Source organism: Pleurodeles waltl, chromosome 1_2 (genome assembly GCF_031143425.1).
Source record: "Pleurodeles waltl isolate 20211129_DDA chromosome 1_2, aPleWal1.hap1.20221129, whole genome shotgun sequence".
In the NCBI taxonomy this organism is placed as follows: Eukaryota; Metazoa; Chordata; class Amphibia; order Caudata; family Salamandridae; genus Pleurodeles; species Pleurodeles waltl.
Window position 1 is genome coordinate 980683273 of NC_090437.1, and position 22964 is coordinate 980706236.

The window sequence follows — 22964 nt, forward strand, 5'->3', positions numbered from 1 at the left end:
TTGGCAATGACCAGGTGTTTCACTGTAGATTCTTCCAGGGCTCCTGAGGGGTGGCGATCGTACTACATAAAGGGTTCCTACTAGCGGTCTCTTTCTCCCATGTACACCACCAGGAGACTTACATGGGAGTTGAGGGTCAACTTGAGGGCAGACAGTTGAATTTTCTGTCAACCTATGTCCCTCAGAAACAACTACAAATGAAGCTGCAGTTGCTCTTAGATCTTTTACTAAACCTTCCTCAAGGTGTCACATTGATAGGGAGGTGACTCCAATGCTGCCCCCAATCCTGTTTGGGACACTTCTGAAACCCCTCCACCCCTGATCAGGAAGTCGAGCACCCTCTATGCAGTTCTCCCAATGAGCAGACTTGATGGGCCTCTGACATACCTAACGAACATATCACCCTTGAGTGTGCGCATCTGCCTATGCATTAGTAACTCACAAAATATAATCACGTATTGGTCAGAACTGGCTCCCAGCTCCTGACTTCCTCCACCCCACACATGTTCAACTCCTCCCCTGGGGAATATTGGATCATGCTAGTTTCCTTCTCGAAATGGGCCCCATGTGGCACACTTTAGACCCCTGTGGCATATTAACGCCTGGTACCTCACAGATCAAGAATGTGCTAACTTTGTAGAGGCCAAGATCCAATTGTTCTTTGATACAAACCAGGGTACAATGGCGTCTGCTGGGACTCTCTGGGCAGCCACCAAGCACACTCTTAGAGGGCTGATGAAGGGGTATATCCGCAACAAAGAGACACACAAGCTGTCGCAAATGACAGTTTTGGAATCTCCGATCCTCGCCCTCGGCCAATCTAGACTGAAGCTTGCCAGATCAGGCTAGAGACAGGTCTCCCCAGAGAAGGCCAGGCAGTGTTGGAGGGCCTCGTCCCAAAGAGTATATGAAGAAGGGGACAAGTAGGGCAAACCCCTCTACTGGCTGATCTCAAGAGACAAAGCTTCCGGGATACTGCCCCCGATTTGAGAGGCCGCAAACTGTCTTCATGAGCAAACCACGGAGGTGGCACAGGTCTTTGAGGACCATTACTGCAAACTTTAAGCAGCAACACAAAGGCCTCCGCGAAAACTTGAGCATCCGATACTGCAAGTCATCACTGTCCTCAGTTCCTAAGTCCTTGACCAGCCACTTGTGGTCGAGGAGATTGGAGATGCAGTAATCTGAAATGAGCCAGGGAAAATCCCAGGTCCAGATGGTTTTCGAATTGAGTATTTCAAACGCTTTCTGTCCCTCAAACTCCCACACCTCCTAGCATTATATACTGATCTAGCGAAACGTGGGTCATTTTCCCCGAAGTTAGACACAGCAACTGTCGTCATGATTCCTAAGGTGGGCCAGCCCCTAGACCGATGTTCCTCATATAGGCTCATCTCCCTTATTAATGCTGATGTTGACATATCTGCAAAAGTCTTGGCTACTCAGCTCACCCAGTCTTTACCCTATCTCACCCACCCAGAACAATGTGTGTTCAAGCTGAATAGGAGCACCTGACACTGTATTTAGAGAGTCCACGTGGCCCCCTCTCAAGCACATCACATCACCAACCCAACAGCTCTGTTCCTAATAGTCTTTGAAAATGCCTTCCATACCATGGATTGGGCCTTCTTGGAAAAGGTGCTGCAGAGGGCAGAGCGGTGGCCTTGCTTCTGTAAACTTGTGGATCTCCTCTGCGTTAATCCCACTGCCCAGGTCTGGGTTAACAGGGCCCTCTCGCCACCCATCCCCATCTGTAGGGGCACCCACCAGGGCTGTCTCCTCTCCCAACTTATATTCACCCTGGCGATTAAGTTAATGGCCTCTCTTATCTGCTGAAATCATCTGACACAGGGATGGTCCTGGGGAGGGGCATTGGAGGAGCGTATAGTACTATACGTGGATGATACCCTGCTATTCTTGAAAAACCTGCAGTCCTCGGGCCCACAATACTTGGAGATTCTCCAACTATACAGGTTGGTCTCGGAGTCAACAATTCTAAATCCCTACTGGTGCCAAATAAGGGAGACATGGGGGGGTTGTTGTTGGTGTGCTGCAATCCCGCAACATTGCCTATCCTTCAAATACCTGGGCGCCTATCTTTATCTCCTGGAAATTTCCCCATTTAATCTTTAGGAAATAGTTTCAGGCCTTGACATCATGGGTTACTGCCTTTCTCTGGGCAGGGAGATGCCAGCGAAAATATTTTATCAGAACTTTTAATTTCTTGTATTTGAAATGCATCTCGTTTTCCTTGAAGGAAAACGGGCTGCAGTTTAAAAAAAAACTGCTTTATTTAAAAGCAGTAACAGACATGGTGGCCTGCTGTCTCCAGCAGGCCACCATCCCTGTGAGGGCGGCCATTCCCAATGGGGTCGCAAATTGCGACCTACCTCATTAATATTCATGAGGACGGTCATTTGCAACCCCATTGGGAATCGCAAACAGTGTCATTGACACTGTTGTACATCAGGTTTTGCGACTCGGAAATTACGAGTCATTCTGACTTGCAATTTGCGAGTTGCAAAACCTGAATTTCGTACATGTGGCCCTAGGTGATTCATTGAACTGAGATATTTGTTAGGAGCACCAATAATCAGCGAATGCAAGAAAAAAAAACTGTTGACTCATACCCCCAAAATGAAGGAAGCTATTGACTTTGCAGGGGTAGAAAACAAAGAGGATTTCCTTATGTAAATGAAATTACTTACCAAAGCAGTATACAATGTTAAATATCTTAAGAAAAATGAAGAAGTACATCAACTTTCAACCGAATAAAGGGAAACCGTACATAGAAAATATGAAAATTAAATGTTTTACATGTGGTAACAACATCCATTTGCCCAACAATCTCAATTGCCAGCTCGCAGAAGGTTATGTAGAAAATGTAAAAAAAGGGGCATTTTGCTAGAGTGTATAGGGAAATGGAATTGCAACAAGTTCATATCGATGAGTGAAGATGTAAGAAAGTTGGTGCTTCAAGTAAACATAAGTGAAAGTGAGAATGAGACGTGTACTAATTACCACATATAGCTAGACAGGAAGTTGTTACTGTCTTTGTAGACTTGTGCTCACCTTTTACACTATTCGAGAATGATATGCTCCATGAAAAAAAATGGGGCAATCGCTATGTTCTGTAGCCTGCTGATAACTAGACAATAGGGTTACAACAAATATCCCATTCAACTGATGGGCATGATAGCTACACACACACACACTGGATTCAAGGAGCAGGGTACTGTCGGGAAGGTGTACATTACCAAATAGAGTTCACATTTATTAGATTAGAGACACCAGAAAGAACTGGTGATAATGGTAGATACCTATAATGAGGAGCAGTTTTTCTTGTAGAGAAGTCACTCCATGGAAGAGAGGTATGTAAGAAATTCTCACAACTTTCTGCAAACAAATTGGGTTTCCTTACCAATTTCCAGTAGAAAATCAGACTCAATCCAACGGTGTACGAGCTGCCACTAGGCATGCCCTATCCTTTATCTACTGAAGCATCCCTTAAGAGGGGAAGTCAAAAGACTCGTAGCATAAGGTATTATCGGGCCAACTGAAGGCTCAGGATTGTTCACCCAGATTGTTTTTACCTAAAAATCTGCTGGTAAGTTGTCAGTCTCTGTGCAGTCTTGAGCGACCTAAATGCAAAGATTTGGGTACATAAGAACACGTTAGCTAGAATAAATGAATTACTATGCGTGCAAGGTTGTTGATGGTACAATGTTATAGATGTACTAAAAGTTTAATAAAATTAAATTCGAAAAAAAGAAGAATAAATGAAATATTAAGTTTAACTGGTGATGCAAGCTGCTGTAGCGTTATCGATTTATCGTCAGGTCAAACTCCATCCTAAGTCTAAATCCTCGACATCCTTTGGAGCATACAGGTTCTGTGGAATGTTGTTTGGCTTGGTGTCTACAGCTATGTTGTTCCAAGTAATTATGCAACACCTTTTGGGAAACCTCAGTAAGGTCATATTTGTCCAGGACGATATCTTAATTTATTGTTCCACCAAAGACGACTATAACAATAAATTGAGAAAGGTACTAATCACACTCATAGAAGCTGGTCTGAGTATTAAGCTGGAAAAAAAAAAAAAATCAGTGTTGCTTTGGTTGATTACTTGGGACACTCCAACTCCAAAGATGGAGTCAAACCTAACATTGATCTTGTGGAGGCCATCATGGATGCCCTATTACCAACATCTAAGGATAAACTCGTCCTTCCTAGGTTTTGATCAATGTATGTCTAAGTACATAAAGAATTGTGTAGAAAAAGTATCTTCCCTGAGGGAGTTGCTTAAAAAAAGGAGACCCGTTTGTTTGGGATTAAATGTGGCCAGGAAAGTTTGATAAAATCAAATATGCATTAGCATCACTTCTCTGAGGAATTTTGAGGTTAATCAAAAAAACATTTAGAACACTGATGCAGGCATAAAGGGAATAGGAACCTTCTTTCCCAAACTGTGGAAAGAAAGTATTGTTTCCGTTACCTCCTGCTCCCTTAAAGATTCTAAAAGCAATTACTCCACTGTGGAAAAGGAGGCCCTAGCTTGTTATTCAGCAATCTTGCATTTTAAGTTCTCCCTGAGGGGGGTTTCTGTTCACTCTAAGGACAAAGCATAAACCTCTCACCTTAATTTTCACTTCTAAAGGAGCAGAACTTACCACCTCTCCCACTGCCAAATTGGATTAAGGCATATAAGGGAACAACCTTAAGAATAAATATGTTCCAGGAGCACAAAACATGGCCACAGACTGTGTGTCCCATATGCCTTTGAAGGATAGGGACACAAAAAACATAAATGCTGAAGACATAGGTAATACCTGACATACCTTCAGGCAATAATACTGGAACTATGGGACTTTAGCTCATGACAAGGAGAAATTATTAAATGAAAAGTGTATCAAGGGCCTGTAAACAAAATGTCAGTGGTAAACTGCAACACCCAACACTGTGCATCCACTACCACTGTAGCCTGTCTAAAGAAGCTGTTAAACTGTAATTCCATCAGTCAAAATACACTCTTCTCTTTTGACAGGTGGAAACCTTCTTTTTAAATATTAATGAGTCACCCCTATGTAGGCCTTTATGCCCACAAGCCAGGGGGCATGGTATTTAGAAGTAGGACATTTAGAAATTTAAGGTTAAACATCCTTCAGAGAAAAAGTCCCAAAATCGATTTGCATAGTAGCATGGCTGGCTGTCCCTTAGGAAAACTCTGGACTGCAATATTAAATGTCATAATGTTATATCTAGCTAGGAAACTTCTCAAAATGTCATTGTTGTGCTCTTTGTAATATTTATTAACAGCTCAGTTCACTGGTGAAGTTAGGATTTTAATAGGTGTTATGGAAAAGGTACTCCAAAAAGCTATCTTTTTTGCTGCCGAAAACCTGTAGAGCCTCCAACTGCAGCCCTCAGAGTGCTTAAACATGAATGAGGTGTGAAAACTGTTCCTAGAGCAGGAGACAAAGGCTTGGGTGTGTGGAGATGTTTCTGTTCTTCAGGCAAAATAACCATTTGGGAGTACCAAAGAACTTAACTTCAAAGGAGCCTCCCATGTCACAGGCAGATGACACATGACACCTGCAGGGGCGGGCCCCTTTCTTTGTTCCCCCAGTCAACATGTTCCAATTGCAGTTAGGAGAGAGGTGCCCCCAGAAGGTGTATGAACTGACCACAGAGAAGGGGTTGCTCATTTTCCTGGCTACACCTCTTGGGTGGGCACAGAGGCTCTGCACAAGGGGAAAAGGGTTTTACCATCTTGGATTCAGGCAGACAAGGTCTTTGTGAGATTGTCTGTTGTAGGGCACAAAGAAAATGCTTCAAAAGTGGGTAGAGTTACCCCTGGGACTTTACTCTGTTGGTTAGGGAGGAATCATGTGGTCAACCACTCCCACAAGCTGTTGTCAAGTATAAATGGGGACTCTCCAGTACCCACCTCAGAACACTACTGGACCTGTGGAAGATCAGAAGAGGATTGAACATGTTGTCCAAGACACAAGAAGAGCCCTGAAGGACTTGATCTGTTCTCCTTTTTGTACCTAGGACAAAGGAGTAGACCCCATGGGTCAAAGGCTACCCTCCTGTTCAAGCTTCAGGGACACAACAAGGTACAAGAAGCATTTCCTGAAACTGCGCAGCTAACCGATAAATGGTGGTGACTTTGTTGCTGAAGAACTGAAAGAAATTGTTGCAGAGGTCCTGTGAGGTGGTGAATGAATTAGAGGAGGCCACTGGTGAGGTGAAATCCTTTACAATGACTAAATAAGAACCACAGCACTCAATCAAAAAATTATGTAGCAGGTTAGGTAAATCGCTAAACAATGATGAAGGTTTCTTTGCTTCTGCTGGTGCTGGTACTAATTCGATCCATCAGAGCAGCTTGTTTGGTGGTCCAGATCATTTGGTGGTGGCATCTCAGGGCATATTTGAACATGCTTCCTTCTGTATTGTCCTGGCTCATTCTCCAATTTCGCCCCAGTTGTTTGCAGTGGTTTCAACAGTCTGAGTTCCTCCATGTACATCCTCCATATACAAAAGGTCTGGGGCCTAGATCTTGTTGTATTACTGAGCTTGAGATAAGTCAGGACGTCAGTGCAAGAAGTGATCCAATTGTTAAAATTTTTGATGGTTTTGGGGAGGCTGTTGTTGTGTTTGGGTCACTGAGTGTTGAGAGTGGTGGTTCAATTCTTCTCAGTTATGGTATTCCAATTTTACAGTGCTGGTCTGGCAGTAGTGTGTGTGCGTTGCACCGGGACGAAGAAGCTGAACTTGACAAGGGCGTGATCTGTCCAGAGAAGTGGACAGATATGAGGTCCCCTATTCAAGGTGAAATTAAGTATTTTTCAATTCAATACAAAGGTATATTAAGGGGTGATGACTGCGTCACAGTGCATTTGTTTCATTAATTTTCATCACGTTCATCACTCATTTGCTACTAACTATTTGTCCCTTATTTTTGCCCTGACAGGAACACCCTCTATGCAGGAATCAGCAAAAAAACAACTCAACAGAAGGCTTCAGACCACTCAGAACAAATAGCGGCCAGAAACATTCTCAACCTACCACACTGCACTCACACCACACCTGAATGAGCACCTCTGGACCCCCATTCACATATGGGCAGAATTCAAATTTCATATCCACACTTTCAAAGCACTTCATAACACTGGCCCACAATACCTCAAAAATCTCATCTACTTTAACAAACTATCCAAACACATCCACTTGTCCGGAAACCTACTTGCACAAATCCCATGCATGCGGAAAACCAGATCCAGCAGTTGAGCCTTCTCCCACTCACTCCTAAAGTGTGGAACAATTTGCAGTTACACATAAGAGCCTGGCTTTTCACAGAGTCCCTAGGTGTGCCTGCACTCACAGACTCTCAGCATCTGTATACCTTCCTGGGTAATAATGCGTGCTACAAATCTGAATAACATAATCTCTAGACAGACCACTATTGTGCAAAGGGCATTTCTTTCCGCCCCAACACATGGCATTGACAAGGAGCATTAAAAAAAAAAAAAAATAGGCTTAGCATCTTTCCTCTGAAGCAGGGTTCTGCAGTCCAATCGTTGCCACTCTCTGCAGACCCTCCATTTAAGTTGTGGAAAAAACCTTCAGAGTAACCAAAATCACAGAAACACTAATGCAGTCTAGGATGTGAGTATGCCCATCTGCGAGCTGAGTGCAAAGTCCAGTGACGAGCTACCTCACTGTGCTATAACCACCCAGTCATCTTCTCAGCACTCACCTCCACAAGTAAACTCCCAGTGGGGATTCAACATCTGGTAGTGAAGAAAGAAGTTTGGCATGCTGAGCATTAGGGCAGTAACTGGCTTCCCTGCAAAACTGAAATTTGATATTCAAGGCAAGGAGTATATTTTGAAACAGAAATAGGAGACTGGAGAATTTACAACTTGGTTGTATGGGGCAAATGTGGATAGGGTTACATTTTAAAGGTAGGGACTCTGGAGGAGTTAGGACCAATATTTGAGTGTTGTAGATATGGACTTTAAGGAGAGGGGGAAGGGGATTTGGCTATTTCTTTGGGTGTTGGGACAGTGACTTAGTCATTGATATTTTCTATTTTCTTGTTTTTCAGTTTACTTATATCTTTCTCTCTCTTTTCTTTTACCTGTTTTTTCTCACTCTGTTATCCCCCTTTCCCCATCTGTCCCCTTTGATGGCTTTTTTTACTGACTTTAGTGGTACACGTTTTAGATGATGTATACAAAACCAATTGCTGTGTTATCATTTTGACAGTACATTTGATGTTTAGTCAAGGTTACCTTTATATTGTTCACACCTGTCAAAAATGTGATACTGCCAATAAATGTAAAGATAAAAAAATGATTTAAGGAACATTAGAATTTAAGTGCACATACACTCTTTCTAAAAAAAATAATCTCTTATGCAGTCTGGACTGCCAGAATCCAATACTCAATCCAATTTTAAAAGAAAGGTGAAAATATAGTTATAAACCAGCCAATCAATACATCAAAAGTACATGCACAAGTGTATAGCAAATTACATAGGTTAATAGATCTCTAAAGTAAAAATCATTAGCAAGGAGGAGAGGTTAATACCCAAATTGGCAATTCTCATCAAAATCACCATAGAGTGATTTGCACAGAGGGACTTTAAGCTAGGCATCAAAAGCATTTCATGCCACAAAAGACAGGCTGCTGGCTGGCACTATTTTTCACAATGGTCTGGAGAAATCCCCCGTCAGCCAAGAGCACAGGATACTTGACGATACCAGTCATGCATTAACCAAGCCTGAAAAAAGGTTTTCCTTAACTGAAAAGGAGGCAATCACCATCTTTTTTTGTAATATTTTGCTGAAGACACACCAGTGGAGTCCTGTGTTGAGCAACCATAGGAAAGCTCAGGGAAGGCAAGTAAAATGCTGGTGCAGGCACACCTATGTGTAAAGATAGACATTTAGTGTGGTAACCAATCATAAGATCATGAAATTGATTGAACAACGGTTCCTAACAATCCAGTGATCTGCCCGTTTCAGTATACACTAGGTGGACCATATAGGCTAAGTGCTGTGGAGCCTGCAGAACTGAGGTAGATTTAGGACTTGTAGTGGAGAGTATGATTTGAAATCCATAAATTTGCCAGAGAATAAATCAAATCAAATCATTAACATTTATAAAGTGCACTACTCACCCGTGCGGGTCTCAAGGCGCTAGGGGGAAGGGGAGGTCACTGCTGCTCGAAAAGCCAGGTTTTGAGGAGTCTCCGGAATGCGGAGTGGTCCTGGGTGGTCCTGAGGCTGGTGGGGAGGTTGTTCCAGGTCTTGGCTGCCAGGAAGGAGAAGGACCTCCCACCCGCCATGGAGCGGCGGATGCGAGGGACGGCAGCGAGCGCGAGGCCAGAGGAACGGAGGAGACGGGTGGGGGTGTAGAAGCTGAGGCGACGGTTGAGGTATTCCGGTCCCTTGTTGTGGAGGGCTTTGTGTGCGTGGGTGAGAAGTCGGAAGGTGATCCTTTTGCTGATTGGGAGCCAATGCAGGTGTCTCAGGTGTGCAGAGATGTGGCTGTTGCGGGGTACGTCGAGGATGAGGCGGGCCGAGGCGTTTTGAATACGTTGCAGGCGTTTTTGGAGTTTAGCAGTGGTCCCAGCATAGAGGGTGTTGCCGTAGTCCAGGCGGCTTGTGACGAGGGCGTGGGTCACGGTTTTTCTAGTGTCGGCGGGGATCCAGCGGAAGATCTTGCGGAGCATGCGGAGGGTGAGGAAGCAGGCGGAGGACACGGCGTTGACTTGCTTGGTCATGGTGAGAAGAGGGTCCAAGATGAAGCCGAGGTTGCGGGCGTGGTCTGAGGGGGTCGGTGCGGTGCCAAGGGCCGTGGGCCACCAGGAGTCGTCCCAAGCGGACGGGCTGTTGCCGAGGATGAGGACTTCCGTTTTGTCAGAGTTCAGCTTTAGGCGGCTGAGCCTCATCCAATCTGCGACGTCCTTCATGCCCTCTTGTAGGTTGGTCTTGGCGCTGGTGGGGTCCTTAGTGAGGGAGAGTATAAGTTGGGTATACAGATACCATCCTCATCAGAACAAATGGTGGAAGAACCAAGTGGAAGAACACCAAAACCAATCTTTCCGGAATCATGGCTGGCTGTCAGTGACATGGCGACTACCACTAATGATGACCAAGCAAACACCAGGAAAGTTTTGCTTCTCAAGAAATTCAACAAACAGGACCCAAGTCACATGATCTATCTGAATGCCTCACAACTCATGAAGAGCATTTAAAGAGGACAGTTACCATTACAAGGACTACCCCCCCCTCCATCCAACATCCTGAAAGACAATGTTACACCCAATGAGACCTCCTGCCAACAAGCAACACTCCATGAGAAACAGCATGGTGCCAGGTGATAAATCCATCTGAAGTCACAGCTGAGAACCTTTCTAAAGTGGGGGATTATGTTCCCAGGTACCCCTTTTGAGAGACTCGTCACTGTGCTAACCCAATATGCTGCTAAGTTTGGAAGAAATCCCTAAAATACTTTTTCTTCTTAACTTGCATGATGAATCAAAAGAACCAATCTTTCTGCAGCCTGTGCAATGTCTCATAATGTAACAGACTGACATTCCAACCATGAGCAGAATGAAAATACATATGCTTGGATAATCTTTTGTTTTTAATTCCCAAACCCAGAGCCTTTTTTATTGCTGTGAGACTGCACTTAAAGCAAGTTTTAGAGATACTTTCAAGATTGATCTCTTTACAAAGGTTTGAATATTACAGGGTGCATCATCGTGTATGAAACCTCTTTTCATTAGGTAAGTTAAACATCTGCCAGCCACCATAACTGCATTGTGTCACTGTTCAGTTTTAGCAAAAAATATATGTGTTTCTATAATTCTAAAAACCCTCTCATGGTTTCTGCTGACAAATGGACAGAATAATAAAGGGGGTACTACGAAGTTAAAATGATAAAAACAAAAAGGAAAAATTAAAACTTGGCACAGACAGAAAGAAAAATAAGCTCAAAGAGTTCTAATCCTACCTTTTATGTAGACATGAGGTTGGGATTCACATAACTCATTACCAAGGCGTTGGGATAGGAAGTGGTGTTTACGCAACTACACTCGATCTCAATTATTCACAATCTCACATGAGAACACTGTTCCTAATGTGATCTGTATATGTTCACAATAGTGGAATGGATCTGAATTCCCTACAAAGGGGCAAGGATGGGATCAGTTTTATTGATGCAAATTCTAGTGCAAGTATTTTTTTGGGAATTAGGGAAATATGAGCCTAAGGTTTCCTTTACTTCTCGGTTTTTGTGAGCAGCGAGATACGATCAGGTTTTGGTGAGGTGTGTAGGAGTTGGAGGGAGAAACCTTATAAGTAAGGTATACTGTTTTAAAGTTGGACTTCCTTACCAGGGTAACCATGTAAGATAAATGAGCAGTGAGGGCGATATGGTCAAATGTACACTTGTCAGTGACTAAATGTGCTGCATCTTGTATAACTGCCGTTAGGGTGCTGTCAGTTTGTTTATGGAAGTTACCTAGGAGTCAGCTTCCAATACTGATACCTAAGGGTACCAGGGATTGCAGTGCCACATTAAGGTCATCTTTGATGATGAAAGTCTTGCAACGTTCAAGTAGACTTCAACTGTAAAAGGTGCTTTTGGATACATTTTAACACAGGCATCAAAGTTGAGGGTTTGGTCAAGTATAATCACTAATAATTTGTCTGAGTCAACTATTTTGGGGTTGGAGGCAATTTCATGTAAGATATTTAGCCAGCTGTTATTGTTTAGTTGGTGAAAGTAAGAGGAATCATGTTTTGAAATCACTTAGATTAAGTGTCTACTCTTCATACAGAGAGCTATATTTTGGGGAGGGGTTTTGTCGGGATGTCAGGCTTTATGTCTTTCAATATCCTCCTGGTCAGTTGCATGTTGGAAGCATATTGCATGGAGTTGATGCCAAGAATTTTCATGAGCTTGATCAACAGTTCAATACAGGCACTGAACAGCAATTGGACGTACAGAACCCTGAAGTATTCTGCAGTTTAGTTGGGTGCTCCTTGAGAATGGGAGGTTTATACTGGTCACAAAATAGATGTTTCCTTGACATGGGTGAACATGGAGGTAGCGAGTTATTGGAGAAGAGGTCTTGTTCAATACTTGTGATTTTATTTTGAAAAGAAGTAGTGAGATCCTTTTACTCTGTCACACAGATTAGTTTTTGTGGATGTGCAGAATTCTATTGGGAGTTTGAACAAATGTGTGCATCTAGTATTAGTGCAATGTGTGATATGAAGAACTTTGCTTTGGCTCTTAGGACAAATCTCTTAGAGTTGTGTTCTTTTAGCAGGTGTTGATAACGTGGTGGGGGGTTTTCCCACATCTTTTCCCCAAATAGGAAGACTTTTCTTGATCACTGGAGCGTCAGTTTTAGGGCTTCTTAGTTTTTTACTTTTCCCGTTTATGATGAGCTGCTTTATTTAGGTTGTTGGATGTGCTTTTGTAATAATATTACAGCAGAATTGTTAGAGGGGTCTGGTGTTTCTGGAGCATTGCAGTTTTCATTGCCTAGTATTTGCACATTTTTATTTCGGAGATCTGTGGTTTAAGGCATTCCTCTTTGATGTTACTTGTTAGGCATATGACCTTGATTGGGGTGCGGGGGAAAGAGATTAGGAAGTGGATGGACCAATCAACATGTTTGAGACAACCAAGCTTTAAGGTATCTTTTCTGGAGATAAAGTGTAAGATGACATTTTTGTTGTGGTGGGGGGGGAAGGCCTTTGAGTGTTGTGAGAGGTCATGTTCAAAAGAGAGAAATCTGATATGACCGTGTCGTAATAGGAGTACTACCACTTCAAATTAAAACCTCTTAGGAGGTTTCAGACTTTTAACTGCCGATGTCCATTAATGGGTGTGAAAACACCCCAAGACATCGGCAGCAGCTTCAGCAAGCTTTTGTTTGAGGAGGGGGTTTGGGACCGGAGTGGGGGCAAAAGTGCCTCGTGGGTGCTTCTCGGCAACAGGTCACACCCCCTTAGATCCGCTTACCCCTCCTCACACTGTGGGATTTTTGGGGAAGTTAGCAGGTGTGCCAAACTAACATTAGAAAACATAGGGTCTGATTACGACGTTGGCGGATGGAATACTCTGTCACAAACGTGACAGATATCCCGCCCACTGAATTACAAGTTCCATTATATCCTATGAAACTTGTAAAACGGTGGGCGGGATATCCGTCACGTTGGTGACAGAATATCCCATCCTCAAGGTCGTAAACAGGCCCAAAGTCTGACACTTTCTGCAAATCCTTTCAAAATGTGAAATAAATAAGTAATAAAAAATACAAAACCATAACAAGTACAAACAAGCATTTGCAATGCAACTGGTCCCGCGTTTGCTCGTGTTAGAGCTGATAGCGTTGTAAACTCCTAACCCGACTTTTCACTGGTAATGAAACCTATCAGCAAAAGTGCATTTATGTACTAACCGGAAAAAGTGCAATTAACTGTGTAACAGGGTCCATATTATGTAAAGCGCTCGACTTCTGCCAAGCGAGATCACATTGGGAAAATAGAGAAAAAGTAGTCCACGAGCCGGACAGAAAACAGCGAGCCTCGCATGTTTTCTGTACTTGGTTGATGCGCTCGAGGAGGGCTATCCACCGGAAAAGGCATGACATATGCATGCCTTCCACTAATGAAATCAAGCAGATTCTAATAGGCAAGCCCAAAAGCCAATGACAAACACTGATATGACGTGGACAGGGCTCCGAGCCCTTTTTAATTACTAAAGCATATCGCTTAGCGAAACGCATGCGCAAGCGCACGCGACGCAGGCTCGACCCTAAAAAGGAAAAGGAAAAGGAAAAAAAAATTAAATCAGGATCACAGTGTGCTTTTTCGATCCGAACTGCAGACAATGACAAAAAACAGCAACAACAGCAGAGACAGAACAGAAGATCATCACAGTTTAATAAATCAATGGCAGTGAAATTAAAATGTAAATGTGCTAATCAAGGTAATTTGCATTTTGTTTTTAAAATTATTTCACTTGGGGTAAGTGATAGAGATACATCTCACAACAGATAAAAAGGACCCTAATGTCATTTGCCCTCTCTAAATGTGACATAATATATTTTATGTCATCATATATTGCTCAAGAAATCAGGAGGCAACTCAGAGCACTAATAAAAAGATAACACTATATCAAATCACACGCTGTACCACAAGTGCTTTACATGTATCCCTGCCCTGAAGTTGAGGGGTTTGAGACAGACATGATTTTTTTTTTTTAGATCTATTTTATTAATTCCAACACATATTATCAATCACAAACACAGAAACAGAAACTGGGTTAATGCATACCACATTCCATAGGTTAGCTGAGCATCTGTTCGCTGATTAATACTACAGATATATCATTAGTCCCCACCCTCCCAATGTCCCCTCCTTATCACAGGAAAACTCCAGAGCTTAAGACCCTTCGGACATCGCTCCCGCAATGCAATGAGTCACGGCGGGTGCTCGTCCTTTTTAATTTCCAGCTTAGTCACAAGTGCCTCCCATGTGTCATAACCTGTGTGTACCTGTCCCTTGTCCCGCAGGGATCGCAACACTCGTGTCTCCGTCCACGCCCATCGCAGTGTCATGATGTGCCAGCTAGACATCTCCGGTACCCCTTGGCGCCTTCCAGTTCATGGCAATCAACCGTTTGTACATAATGAATGCCAAGTCGGCAAACTTATGAATGTGTATATGTTGCTTAGCTCTGGTTAGTATCCCCAAAAGACAATATTCTGGTTCCAGTGGAAACACATGCTCCGTAATGTCAGTAATATCTGCCACTATGTCATGCCAAACTGCCTGCAGGGGCCTACAATCCCACACCATATGATAAAAGTGTGCTGTTTGAAGCCCACAACGGGGGTATCCTGGATTAGATGCAGGGTACATGCACTGAATACGGAATGGGGACAAATAAGTTTTGTGTACAAAGTTAAACTGGGTGTAGCGGAACCTAGGGTTTAGTGATACTCTTTGCACCTGTTGAAGGGCCACAGACCATGCCTCGGAGGTCAAAGGTGTAGGGAGAACTCCGTTCTATCTCTGCTTTGCTGCCTCAAGACTATCGTCATCCACGTTAGTTAGGGCTTTATATAAATTAGTAATTACTTTTGATGAGCCACTATCTGAAAGCAATAAGTGTATAGTGGGAGAAGTCACAGGTTCCTGGTCTCCCTCTGCCCATGCTTTTTTAATCAGATGATATATGGTATAGTACGTCATAAAGTGTCCCGGTCCCACCGAGGCAAGGTCCCTGATAGTGTCAAAAGACATCAAACAAATCCCCGCTGGCTCTATCCCTGCTTCCACCCATGGTGTTAGAAAGTGAGTTTTGAGTAGTCAAGCACCTCCCGGTATCGGGTCCAGGGGAATGAGGGGTGAGTATGGGGAGCCGGACCTTCCGCCCTGTTTGTATAGCCTCCAACAGGTGTATGCTGCCATCAGCAAATAATTGTCAGTAAGGTGCTTCACTGTACGGTCAGTTAGCCACGTGTAGATAGGAACACCTTTCAGTTGTGTATGCACCCACACTGTCTCAGACGACTCAGGCCTGTTCATCCAATATAGCAGCCACTGTAACTGTGCTGCTGCATAGTAATATTCAAAATTTGGCGCACCCAACCCCCTTCATGCAAAGGTCGCTGCAGAGTGGTGAGTGCCACTCGGGGCCTATCACTCCCCCAAAGGAGTCTCAACAACAGTCTGTTTAGCTCACGGAAAAAACTCCTGGGGACAACTATGGGCACTTCTGCGAAGTAATAGAGAAGCCTCGGAAGCACCAACATGTTTTCTACTGCCACCCTGCCCAGGGGAGAAAGAGGAAGCAAGCACCAAAACCGGAGCGAGCCCTTCATGGAGCAAAGCGTGCGTCCCAGATTACCATCTCTCAGGTATTCAATTTTATGATATATTTGTACGCCCAAGTATTTAAAGGTATCCAAGCACCGCCTCAGCCTACTTGGGGGAAGCGCCTCCCTCATCCCTGCAGGCAGTTCAACCAGGAGAAACAAGCGGGATTTGGACCAGTTAACCCTCAGCCCCGAGATCTCTCCATATGTATCCAACAAAGACATCACTGCAGGCAATGTGGCCCAACTTCTCTCCAAATAAATCAATGCATCCTCTGCATATAGCGATATATTATGATATGTCCTCATCCGGCATATCCCCCACTGCTCGGCCACAGCACGCAGCTCAGCCGCCAGCGGCTCCATTGCAATGGCAAACAACAAAGGTGACAGTGGGCACGCCCGTCTGGTTCCTCTGCCAATAGAGAAGCTTTCTGATTTTTTTCCTCCTGTTTTTACCCTAGCGGTGGGTTCTGCATACAGAATCTGCACCCATCGCATGAAACCCCGTCCAAATCCCATGCGATGCAAGGTGGCAAACAAGAAAATCCAGCCTAGGGTGTCAAATGCCTTCTCAATGTCTAGTGACATTGCCACATATTCATATGCCTCTGTCGGGGTGTCGCCAATAATGCTTAATAATCTACGGATACTCAAGAACGTGTTCTGCTGTGCCATGAAGCCATTTTGATCTTCATGAATCACAGTATGTATTACAGGGGCGAGTCTGTTTGAAACACCTTGCCTAACATTTTACAGTCTAGATTAAGAAGAGGCAACGGCCTACATGACTTCACATCTGTGGGATCGCGGCCAGGTTTGGGGAGTACTACAATCAGCGCCTCTCTCTGAGATTTTGGGAGTAACCTCCAGGTCTATGCCTCCTCAAACACTGACAACAAAGGACGCGACAAGTGTTGTGCAGAAGTGGCATAGTACTCTATCGGCAGGCCATCCACGCCAGGGGTTTTATTACAGACTATTTGTGCTATGGTTACACCAACTTCCTCTAACCTAAGGGGCTCGTCAAGCGCCGCTATATTTGATGCTGATAACTTCGGGATCAGTGCTTCACAAAGGAAGGCCTCCAAGCGCTGAGTATCGCATGTCGCCTGCCTGTAATATAGCCCCATGTAATAGTCTTTAAAAGCATTGTTAATTGCTTCTTGTGAGGAGACCATAGTTCCATCAGTCAGGTGTATAGCCCCAATTGGAGTATGTTGCTAATCTTCTCGTAACAACCACGCCAAAAGCCTCCCTGATCGGTCACCCTCCTCTTGTAGTCGCATTAGGTGATAATTATAATCATGACGGCGGAGGCGCTGATCCGCCTCCTCGTACATCTCGCGCTTACCACGAAGGGGTTCAAATGTTGCCCTAGGCTGCGCAACTGCTATTTCCAATGCTCGCATATCTTTCTCCAGAGTGACGACTTCAACATGCAGCGACCGGCACACAACCCCAGGAGGCCAAGAGACAATGTTCCCTCACCACAACTTTATGCGCATCCCACTCTGTAGCCCTCAAGTCAGTGGACCCATTATTTAATTCCCAATAATGCTTAATTCCTCTCTGAAGGGAGTATCTAACAATGCCTCATTTTGAGGACGCCAGGAGGGTATCATGGAGCGTTTTCTTCCCCACTTTACAGTCAACAGCAATGGGGAGTGATCGGACAACGTCCTAGCCAAATACCCCAAATCCTTAATCAAAGAGCACACAGTAGGAGTTCCCCACAACAAATCTATTCTGGTATGTATATCATGTAATGAGGAATAAAAAGAATACTCCCTGTGCAGCAGGTGACCCATGTGCCACATGTCATACACCCCAATATCCCAAGCTGTTAACAAACTGGAATTTCGTCTGCTCATTACTCCTTGCAGTGGCAAGGATGAGCGATCTACCAGCACGTCTGGGACACAATTTGAAACAGACATGATAACATTAACAGTGCTTAGCTTCTTGCATTTCATCTTTGAGTGATGGGTGTACACACAGGCCTGGAGTTGGCTGAAAAGAGGTTTACTTGTAAAAAGATACGAAGTCAACAGGCACCTTTCAAAATGGTCGTATTACCTTTTAATTAATGCTACTGGCCCTACTTAAGGGTACAACGGATATGTTAAATAATGCGCTGATGTGTGTATGCACTGGGAAGTTGTGATGGAACATTTTGAAGTATTTTCGTCTAGGGCCATGTCCTCCAGGAATTGAATTTATCAACATACTCCAGTATGTTGTGTCAACAGTGTGCATGATCTTTGCCACATCCGTAAATAATTATCTGCCACTTACATCACAAAAGTAAAATATATCGACAACAAATTAACAAAACCTTAACTTCTGGATAAACAGAAATAGTTTTACAAAGTGCAGGATTGTTAATGTACATGTGAATGCAAACCCTAGATCAACAAAATAAATGCCAGGGATCAAGCAAAAGGAAGCTACTTGGCTCTGCAAATAGGGTCATTATATGTTCACTTGAGGTGTTCAGAAATAGCCAGAATCGTATTGAGAGATTCATCACTCTGCTCCTGCTGTTCTCAGTGATACATCCATCCATAATGACAGCTTAAAACTGTGTCACTGGAAGGCGGCCACAACACAAGGCAGGCCACCGCTGAACACACATAACGTTACAAGCAGTAACTAGTTTGTTCTTCCTCCTATATAGATTGAGTGCGGTAGTTCGGTTGAAAGGTTGCAGGATCCAACGGACCTCAATAAGGTGATAAAACAAGTCGGCCAATTAAAAGGGATGAGGACATGTGGGTTCTTTTGTTTTTATTTAGCCATTAGGTTAGTTGTGGAAGTGTACATTTAAGATCAAAACTCTATTTTTTTTAATCCTGCACCCCCTTCCATACAACTCACAATTATCACTGCTTTACAATTTACCACTCACACTAAGTCTGCCAGCATTCATTGTGTCTAAAAGCGTGCGTGAGTTATGCATTAGCATGAAAATGGCCCATAAGTGTTTTGAATAGACTACGGGAACTTAACTAGAGTTATGTTGTATAAATTGTGTAATGTTCTATAAAAATACAGGAATTTGGCTTTCAACGAATGGGAATCTCCGCCTCTATAAGTAGTTGGAAATAAATTGTAATGGTATTCTTAACTGGTGGATTAAACACGGATATAATTTAGGAGAAATATGATTGATGGATCGAAATTATTTAAGTAAACCATGATATTTAAAATCTGAAATGCAGGCCTGTGTCTCTAAATCAAAGAGGCCACGTTACCATCTTGAGGTATATGAACAATAGAAAAGCTGCAAATTATGTTACACCAAGCTATTTGTCACCTTTTCTTCATCAATGTCTATTAAACTATTTGACAGCCTAGGTCAATATATCAATTTCTAGGATTCAATATTTTATTTGATCAACAATAAACGCTTCAAATATTTCTATTTAGTGGAAAGGATATTTTAATTTTGTATTAGGGTTCCAACATTTTTAAACTTGTTTTGTGAACAATGCATGTGAAAACTAAGGTAACCCATTAGGAAGCGTTTGGTTACTGTCTTGATCTCAGAATTATTTAGACTCCTAGATAGGATTCCCACACGAAGACTTGCTTTCCTTGAATAAGTGTCAGGCCTATAACCATGTAGGTTATTCCCTCTTACCCTCTCACTTTGTTTGTTCATTTACATATTTGATGACATTTGGAATGATACAAGAGAGGGATTTCGAGACAAAGAAGAAAGGCATTTACTCTCACTGAAGTGAAGTTTCACTTAGAAAGAAAAAAGCTGGGCGTGGTATAGCTAGGTGGGCTGAGAGGTGGCTGCAACAAATAACTGAGAGGACAACAGTACACTAGGTGGAGTGGGTGTTTGGAAACCCTGTGAAATGCTGGGCGTCTGAGATAACTCTACTAAATGAAAGGAGAGATTTGTGGGGCCCCTGGTTCTCGAAGGGTCCTGATCTCATCAGACAAGCAGGAGATAATTTTATAGTATAGCGAGATGGTATGGGGTCACTCACTGAGATCACGCTGGGGGCTGTGTGATCCAGACCCACTCACTATAACTTTGGAGAACTTTATTAGTGTAGCACAAGGCGGCCCTGGAATCCAACATGGACTCTGCTAATAATGTATTATTTTAAATCGCTGTTGTGGGTTAACTGCATACTGTCGGTGATGGTGATGGTGATCCTTGATCATCGTGGACTTAGAAAGGATGGGAAAAGACGAGGCATCAAACCTAGTGCAGCAGACCAAAATTGATATGTACATCGCGGCCACAGGTACGGGGAAGCTCTTGATTAAAAAGCAGGTCTATAGGCACAAAGGATATCATATGCGCTGTACACTACACAAATTCGAACTAACTCTGAAAAATAAAAACAATGCTATTTTGGTGGGGTGAATCTTCACAGGGTCGATGTGTGAAAAGTAAATGATAGATCACTGTGGATAGAGCAAACGGTGGATCAACTAAAGGCTGAAGTTTGAGATTTAAGAATCACAGTTAAATTCCTGCCACTGCATGCCTATCTCTTTAAGCATAGAACTGGGGATGCCGAAGGGAAATAGGGATGGAATAACCTCAACTTTGTGGGGTTCCCAGAACGAATCAAAGGATAATAGGCCAAGGAAGTTGTGGAAAAATAGATTTCAAGAGTCCTAAACCCAAATGAGTTGTCTGCCTACTTTACTGCTGAGTGGGTAGAAAGAGTCTTGCCACCACCACCACCCCCACCAGAGGCAGTGTACAAAACAATTTATTGGGAACATGATACCATCTCACAAAATGTTAGCAACATAGGAGATCCTGACAACAAAGGGTGCACCATCAGGGTGCTCCCTGGTTGCACACAATAAGTACAGAAGCACAGAAAGTCCTTTGAGCAAGTGAAACACAATCTGAGAGCCATGAAACTGAAATACAGGTTGATGTTCCCAGCATGGCTGCTTATCATTCCTTGAGTGTTCACATTTTTTCACTACTCCAGAGGAGATGAGGAGGTGGCTGGACCAGGAAGATAGAACAGAGGCCACATCTGTGGGAGTTCTTGGAGATCACAGAGGATCCTAATATAGATCTGGATCTGAAGAGCACAAACAAAGCAAAGCCCCAAACTCTGCCTAGGGTGTGGTAAAAGAGGATAGCATACTGGAGATGGAGGAGGAGACCATGCAGGATGACTTGACCACCACAATTGGAGCTATACAAGAAGTAGACTCAGAGGATGACAGTGCTGCCACCCTCAGAAGAACAAGAGGGTCATAGGAACTGAACTTATGTAGATATTTTGGTGTCATGTGAGGTAAAAGTACGATCAGAAAAATGCTAGGGAATAGGTGAATGCAGACGTGCCAGTTGGAGAGAGTAATTTAGCACCACAGTTGGTGTTAGCGACACAGTCCTGCTCTAGGAAGAAAAGGTAAGTATCTGGACACATAGACAAAGGATGGATGGAGTAGTGGGAGTATATTTATACCAAGTGCCTCTAGAGAGACTGAACCTCTGGTCCACGCATGCCAATGTACCTGACAATGGGGGCAACAAGTGAGAGGTTCCTATGCATATCGGCGATGACTGATTACAATTCTTTTTTGCTACATGTGAGACAGACATTTCCATTGTGCAACCCGGTCATATATTAATCTTTCAACTGTTGCTAGTGCACCCTTTCTATATTACCTGTGTAATCAGAGTCCGCATTTTATTCACTTGCTCCTCAATTGCATTATTCTGTCTTGGCTGTTTTCACAACTATGTAATGCGTACATCTGTAACCACGTACAATTGCATTCATAAAACATAATATCTATATACGATTGCTCACCATTGAGTGTTACAAATGTCCATTATGGTTAAACTAGCGCATAGTACTGTCTAATTAGCTGAGATATCAGGAGCAAGTACCCTCGACTTAAAATACTCAGTAGACACGGTCTTATGTAGGCATTGGCCTGTTTTGCTGGCAAGACCTGTCAACCCGGCAATGAGCTGTCGTACACTGTGATAAAGTAAACCAAATAACGAACTTGGTCATAAAATGGAGTTAATTGTGTGCAGATAGTAGCCAACTTAGGGGAGTTTACATGTAGATGTAGGAGACTAAGATGCAGAAGGTGAAGCTTTTATCTCGTCATAAGTCGAACACAAATAGGTAATTCACTTAGTGAGAAGTATCCTGCAACACAAACCTCCCTTATTAAAAGTAAAAACTAACACTATCGGAATATTCAACTTCGTGATACTCCTGGTGTCCCTTCAGAGCTTTGAAACAAACACACACACAGACTCTAATGGATAAAAAAAAAAAAATTGCTGGGGACACATGACCCACGCTTACGGGTTGCCTTTCAGTCAGTCTTCGTTTTTGAGCCAACACCTTCCATGAGTTACTTGCTAAGCACAGGCCTATTATCTTAAACAAGAAACTACAAGTCCCAGAATGCAAGGTGCTGACGCCTAAAGCGCTAGGGATGGTAAAAGGCGTCACACACGAATGACTGGAGGAGGCAGCTATAGTGTGTGGGAATGGAGCATCTTGCTGCTGCTCTTGGTCACCTTAATGCACGCTCATTCCGGAGTTAAAAGAGAGGCTCCTTCCTGCCTGTAACTACTGCAAGTTTCGCCATTCCTCCCTCCTTTATCTTACCTGCTGAGTGCCTTCAGGCGAGGTCATTTCCCGGCGCATTGCTGCCTGTCCCAGCAGCTGCCCCAGGCATGCAACACAGGTGACCTCTCCCGCTCCGTCCGTACCTACACCTCCTCCCGCAACCCGGAAACGGCACCGTGACCCGGAAGAGCTGAGACATTGACTTCTTAGACACTGCCTGAAGCCTGGAGGAGGAAGCCACTGGTCAGAAGCGAAGGAATGGAATCGTTGCTGTCATACGCGCGCCGCCTTCCCAGTACCTATACGCATTAACGGTCCAAGTATGAATGTTGAGTTACTTATGAATTCCAAGCAGATTGCATTTCTTCATATTTATTAAGCTACACGTTCTCCCAAACATGCATGTGATTATCCCTTATTTTTGTTTTATTTTCCCCTTGATCC

General features: G+C 43.5%; 1 protein-coding gene across 2 annotated transcripts in view; it reads right to left on the minus strand.

Annotated features, from left to right (window-relative positions):
• OCIAD1 (OCIA domain containing 1) overlaps positions 1-22716 on the minus strand; it is a 213778-nt gene extending 191062 nt beyond the window's left edge. For both annotated transcript variants that reach the window (XM_069201505.1, XM_069201501.1), the window contains exon 1: positions 22560-22716. In XM_069201505.1, coding sequence (XP_069057606.1) covers positions 22560-22598 — 39 coding nt within the window. In that variant the 5' untranslated portion in view covers positions 22599-22716. The remainder of the gene's footprint in view (positions 1-22559) is intronic.
• Positions 22717-22964: the final 248 nt, after the last annotated feature.